The sequence below is a fragment of the Phytophthora sojae genome (assembly GCF_000149755.1).
Source record: "Phytophthora sojae unplaced genomic scaffold PHYSOscaffold_25, whole genome shotgun sequence".
NCBI lineage: Eukaryota > Oomycota > Peronosporomycetes > Peronosporales > Peronosporaceae > Phytophthora > Phytophthora sojae.
The window spans coordinates 144,860-150,928 of NW_009258139.1; the positions used below are offsets into that span (position 1 = coordinate 144,860).

General features: G+C 54.8%; 4 protein-coding genes across 4 annotated transcripts; all 4 read right to left on the bottom strand.

Annotated features, from left to right (window-relative positions):
* Positions 1-245: 245 nt before the first annotated feature.
* Positions 246-542, bottom strand: PHYSODRAFT_535803 (hypothetical protein; the record flags this gene model as incomplete). Its single annotated transcript, XM_009541555.1, has 1 exon — positions 246-542. The coding sequence occupies one exon, from the start codon at positions 540-542 to the stop codon at positions 246-248; it is 297 nt and encodes a 98-aa protein (XP_009539850.1).
* Positions 543-835: 293 nt separating this feature from the next.
* Positions 836-1,789, bottom strand: PHYSODRAFT_535760 (hypothetical protein; the record flags this gene model as incomplete). The annotated part of the gene is made up of 1 exon (XM_009541556.1): positions 836-1,789. The coding sequence occupies one exon, from the start codon at positions 1,787-1,789 to the stop codon at positions 836-838; it is 954 nt and encodes a 317-aa protein (XP_009539851.1).
* A 2,327-nt stretch (positions 1,790-4,116) lies between these two features.
* Positions 4,117-4,587, bottom strand: PHYSODRAFT_365783 (hypothetical protein; the record flags this gene model as incomplete). The annotated part of the gene is made up of 1 exon (XM_009541557.1): positions 4,117-4,587. A coding segment is annotated over one exon (471 nt), but the record flags the coding sequence as incomplete, so codon positions are not given.
* Positions 4,588-5,395: 808 nt separating this feature from the next.
* On the bottom strand, positions 5,396-5,593 carry PHYSODRAFT_535824 (hypothetical protein; the record flags this gene model as incomplete). Its single annotated transcript, XM_009541558.1, has 1 exon — positions 5,396-5,593. A coding segment is annotated over one exon (198 nt), but the record flags the coding sequence as incomplete, so codon positions are not given.
* Positions 5,594-6,069: the final 476 nt, after the last annotated feature.

Genomic DNA, 6,069 nt, shown 5'->3' on the forward strand with positions numbered 1-6,069 from the left:
TAGCCCTGCGCTTGGGACTACGAGTCGAAGGCAAAACGAGATCCGGTGCAGCGTTGGCGTCCGGTACCTCAGTGACATCCTGTTGCGCTGCTGCCTCACGAGCTTCCATCCGGTCGATCTTGGCTTGAGCCTCCTCGCTGGGTTCCCAGTTGCCGTCACGATCCTCGTTGTCAACGTCCTCTTCGTTCTCGTCCAAGAGCAGCTCACTGTCATCTTGTGTGGGGTCCATCTGGTCGGGCCACCGATTAGCGATCCAGTATGCTCTCCGCGTGGAGGAAGTATCGTTCTGGCACGTAGGTTGTCCAATAAGCCTTGTCCAGTTGGTTCCAGTACATCATCTGAGCCAGCATGCAGGACAGATCGTAAGGATGGAACAAGCGATGGGCCATTTCGTCACTGTTCAACAGAGTCGTGACTTCCGAGTACGTCAATCCAGTCCGCATGGCCAGATGAAGATCCGTCCGAAGCTTGCGCCACACAACGGGAAGCCCGGCGAGTGAAGCGCATGCAAGGTTTTCATCGACTGGATATTCTTGGTCCATGGGGCGCGCATCTTCCTCGTTGGGATTCCAGGCTATGGGGCGATTCACGACCCGAGCCACCGCCTTGTGACGACGCTTGCCGCCACTGGATCGACGTTCTGACGAGGAAGTCTTACCGGGTGGAGCCTCGCCTGTGACATCCACAATAGTGACGCGCTTGCCACGCGACCCTGTGCCGCCCTCACTCGATTCAGAGCCGTCGTTGCCCTTCTCTTCCGTGTCGGTGTCGCCGTCGTGTCGGAACTCGAACGGCCCGGGATCGGTGAATGCGTCATATGCAGAGGTGACTGAGATCAGAGTCTGCCATTCGGTGGGAGGCGTGGTACGGATCGGTGGTGCTTGAACAACTCCTCCAGACGCTTCCAGTTGCCAGTCACCTTAGTCTGGTTCCTGTTAAGGAGGTTCATCATGCGGTCGACGTTGAAGACCTCAGACTCGAGGGACTCGACCCACGTACTGGATGTTTTGAGCTTGAACTCCAAGGCAGCGATTCGGTCTCGTAGCGCTTGTTTCTCGACCTCGTGTTCCACCATGAGTTTCTTGAAGTCCGCCCGGTACCGTGCCGCTGTTGCCTCTTTCGTCTCTTTGAGGTCATTGAAGACAGCTCTCCATTGTCCCTGCAGCCGCGTGACGTGAGCCTCGAACTGGGAGCTCTCCTTCTGGGCGGTCAACAGCTTCTCGATCGTGGACGACCCGGTCGCCTGCATCTCCCCGCGAATGGTCCGGTACCGGATCAACAAGCGGCGCATGAACGTAGTCATACTGAATGCACGCAGTGCCAGATCGTGAGGATCGTAGACCGACAAGATTGATGCCAGCTCACGACGCATCTGGACAGAGTCGAGCAGCGCCTCTAACTCGGTCGGACTGGGTGGTGGCCCGGCGCGAGGTCGAAGAAAGAACTCGTTCACGTCTTCGGCCTCGCCCACCAGCTCATTCAGGTCCGCCAGGTCCGTCGCTGAGAAGCATTCCATCGTTGTGAGCACTTCGAGACCAGCGTATCCGTCACGCATGTAGCGGTCGTCTTCGAGGTGACGCATGTGAGCAGGAACCCCAACAAAACGAAACGCGCCATCCGGTGCATACCCACTCGGTGCCTCCCAGCTTGCGGTCATGCCTGGTCTGGATGGTGGCGCAGGATTGCGTCGCGCCGGAAGGCCGCTACCCGCAGGCATGTTGAGCGCCTCGACCACGGACAGGACGCGCCCAGGAATGCTGCGTTGCTTGGCTGCCAGGCGCTCTTCCATCGTGTCGCCCTCTGTCTTCAGGTTGCGCTCACTGTGTTCGTCGCTGTTATTGTCAGACGCCTCCGACGGCGCCTTGCTGTGCGAGGGATCGTCCTTGCCGTCAGCGCTGGACATCTCGACGTCGTCATCAACTTGATTGACGCCGCCAGAAGACGTGCGCTCGCCGCGCGCTTCACCGGCGCCTCCGCCTGAGCCCGAGTTGGCACCCGCAGCGACCTCTCCATCTGGAGGGGCGTGCGGAGGTTGTGCCGGGCCCGGCAGTCCGCTGCCAGGCGTCCCCGCATTGTCGCCGACCTCTTCCATGGCGGTGATGAGTCTCGCGATCGAAAATGGATTGTGACGTGAAGCCGGCTGCTCCCGACGGTTTGATTGTGATGTGTGGAGACTTGCTACAGAGACGAGACGATGGCTGACTTGAGTTCTGGGAAAGAGCCTTTCAACGGTTTTGCGATTCGGTACCCCCTACCACCCGGAGTGGGATCCATCGTGTGTGGGTCTGTTCATGTCCTGTCACCTCGGTGGCAAGATCCTCTGTGAAAGAACCTGAGCAGAGGGGCGGTTGACACGATGTGGGAAAGGATTTTTATTCGCACCCATGTCTGACCGCTGGGATGGGACGACCCTTTGCCTGACTGTGACTGGTCGCAGTGAACAGGAATCCAGTGACGTGGAGTGTGACATGTGGATAGTGGATGCGCATAGTGGATTTGGCGGGACCCGGTGCTTGCAGTAAGCATGGGCTCACAGGATCGGAGATGTGCCCACCGGATGAGCGCTCATATTCGGTGTGGAGTAACACATCCTGTCCGTCCGCCGACTTCCCTGACCGCAGGATAAGCCTAAGGCGCGCAAGTGCAGCCAGTGAACGTATCCTGGCTGCTGCCTGCATTGGCTCCGTCAAGACATCGGACCAACCCCCAAGTTCACCATGCCCACCTTGCTCCCATGCGCCCAAGACCTCGCTGGACAAAGTACACTGTTTGCCGGACTGGATCGTGGTGCACCCGGTAGCGACGCACCGGAGGCCAAGGTGCCGTACTGAATGAGGCCGGACCGGATGATCAATTCGGTCTGACCCCTGGTGCCCATACTGGATCGTGACCGCACCAACAACAAGTCCAGTACTGCTGTGTGTGTAGCAGCAATCCAGGACCGGATCGACCAAGAACGTCAAGCGACACAGGATGGCTCACGTGATTAGATGTAGAGGCCCAGTGCGGATTTGATGAGACGCCGTACCCACGTACCCCTGTCGCCAGATGAGTGTTGCCGAAGGAACGTTGACGTCGACAAGGTGCCCGATAACCAAGCCAAGTCAAGCATACCCAAGCTCAGTGCAAGAAGATCGAAGTCCCGTGCACAAGGTCGAAGCATATCCAAGACAAGTCAAGCATAGTGAAACCTTTATTAGAAGTCAGTGAAGTGAAACAGATAGCTAGCCAAACGTAAGATCAAACAGAAACCAATTTGCCGAGAACACGCGGACGTCTTTCTTCGGGCTGGGAATTCCCCCTGACATTGACGTCTTCAAGAGCCTATACGTGGGATCCGCCTTCGTGCGATCTTAAAACGGAGGACGTTTCAAGGCCTCACTGGTGTTGCGAGCACTGGTGTAGTGGGGACTCAAAGGTACCAAGGCAAAGTCGGCAGGGACTGGGGTGTCGCGCCCTGGAGTGATCTGTGAGAGCTTTATTTCCAATTTGCGTGCTCTATCCGGGCATCCATTTCATAGTCCATCCTGTGTGTCTTAGGCGGTAGAGGTAGTCACCCCCGAGACTGAATTGATTGACTACTGTGTGATAGGATTGACTTATATTTTGTATTGTTCCCTCACTCTGTGAGGGTGGTGCGCGTAAGTGAGTGTGCATCCAGGGTTGACCAGTGCCTTGGGTGACGGCTCCTAAGTTGACTGGCGTATAGACCCCCTCTTAAAGAATAAGTGGTGGCTGTATATTTTGTGACGTTTAGCTCGGCATTGTATTTCTGTGTGTTGGTTATACTGAATTGTGGATCTGACTGTGGTCCCTTCGATTCGGTCTGACTTTCTGTTCATTCGGTGTAGTTTGTTTCAGGAACACACCCAGCAGACTCGATTCTGTATTTACAACAACTCACTCGGTGAAGTCCGGTCCGCCAAAGGTAAACGATACCTATAGGGGTTGACACACGCCAAGTCCAAGCGATCCTCCCGGCCCCCGGTTCACATCCTGTCCTCCGAGGACTATCGGATTGCAGCGGATATCTCTGGTAATCCGAACCGATTCGGTCCAGCATAGTGCGCTATACACCTGGACGATCAAGGCGTTCACCCGCCTCGCCTCATTAGCCTTGGTGTACGCGGCAGCGAACCATTGCACTTGGCTGAGGGTCGGCAAGTCGGTCTCCGACAAGCCAAAACGCCGAGCGATGCCCATGCGGATTCGAGCTGGCTTCAACCCTTGCGTCGCCATTTGGCGGCTGTAGTCTTTCAGTCGAGGTGTCATCTTGGGCCTCTGTGGGTCTCTGACGAGCGTCTCATGGGCACCGACTTCCATGATCGTCACCCGATGGAGCTCTTGACAGGTCAGCACCTTCCCCATCCATGGGCATGCTTCATACGGCGTGGCAGCCCGGCATGTTTCCGAGGAGCAGCGTAGCAGCTGGTAGCGCATCTTATCTGGCCTTGTCAGCGCGCACACAACGCAGGGAACCAGTTGGCTTTTCACGATGATGAAGAACTTCATGTCCTCCATCAGCAGCTGGGAATCCTCGCGAGCCATGTCACTACAGATCGTAGTCCACGTGTAGCTTGGAGGCATCTTGAGACGGTGGCCGCACACCAGTCAATTTATAGCGAATCATGGTCAGGATTTAGGTGTAGTTTCAACCAATCATGATGGTCTCTTCGTGATCGTGTAGGACGCTGGGCGGATTCACTTCACAATACTCGAAGCCCCCCACCCCACCCTCCTCCTCCTACCTCCAACTTCCTCGGCATTTGATGTGTTCTTACATCTCGACGTGTGTCACCCGCTAATTTAGTGTAGTTAAGCGTAAAATTAGTGTGAGGGCTACCATTTCTATGTGATATCACATAATCTGTGTGGTAAACCTTTTTCTTGTGTGTTTTTACGGTTCTGTCATCAATACCTGGATAGCCGTGGCACACAAAATCCGACTCAACCGAATCCCAGTCAGCTGGTTCCACGGGAATGGCAACCGAAACCAATGCCCTAATGGTGTCCCTACTTTCACTGTTATATGCGAGGCGAAACGGCAGCAATCTTCAAATTGTTGATATCGAACGAACCTCTCACCTTGAGTCAACGGGCAACGGGCAAACCCCTTCGACTCGTTGATCGCGTCTCGGCTGAGGTGCAAACTTTCCATGACTTCTGTGGGTGCCACGCAATGAGCCCTAGAGTCTCGGACACATTTTGGGGGTACATGTAGGACTTCTTGAGCTTCGGGTTGGCGTGGTGGTAGACGCAGTCCGGCCTGGGCGCACTTCATTTTCCGGATTGCCTCTGCGAAGATCAGCTGCGAGGCATCGAAAGGCAACTCCCCTCACCCCGCCTCGCAATTTATCGCAGTCCGGCCGGGGCCACCAGGCCATGGAAGTAGTCGCTAGGCTTGGGCTTCTTGACGTGATCGAAATACCAGGTGCGCCATAGGCACGGATCTTAGTAGCTGGGCACATCGACCTTCTTCATTCCGCGCTCGCTTTCCATCTGGGCCTTGGTTACCCCCCCCCCCCCAGATTCCTTCGGTGCGGTTGATAAACGCACCGGTGGATGGATCCACAAACGTTTTGGAGTGGTTAACCTACTGGTGCGTGTACCGCATGCAAGCATGGAACATGTTGTTCTCGAGCGTGTAGAGCGTGACCTTCGTGCGACCGTTCAACACTCAGTCACATAGGACTTAAACTGGTCAGACATTTAAAGGGTTCTTTGCAATTAAAGTTAGCATGAATAGCATCGTACCGGAACATTTAAAAATACACATACCCGGGTTTGATGTACGTTTTGATAAACTGGGACAAGTTGCGCTTGGTTCGGTCATCGTAGACAACCTTAGTGAACCACTTTTTCGTAGTCCGATCCACACCTCCAAAACCCCAGCAGTCTACATACATTTTTCCGCGGTTGTATTTCTACTTTTTCTTCATACTGGTTTCGTCAATTGTTACCACGTGTCCTTCTTCATCGATCTACATATCGTAACAATAATTGTAAAGCTACACAACGCAAAGTTTCGATCAAAATAAATGCATTCATCTTCAAATCGCAGCGTAACAT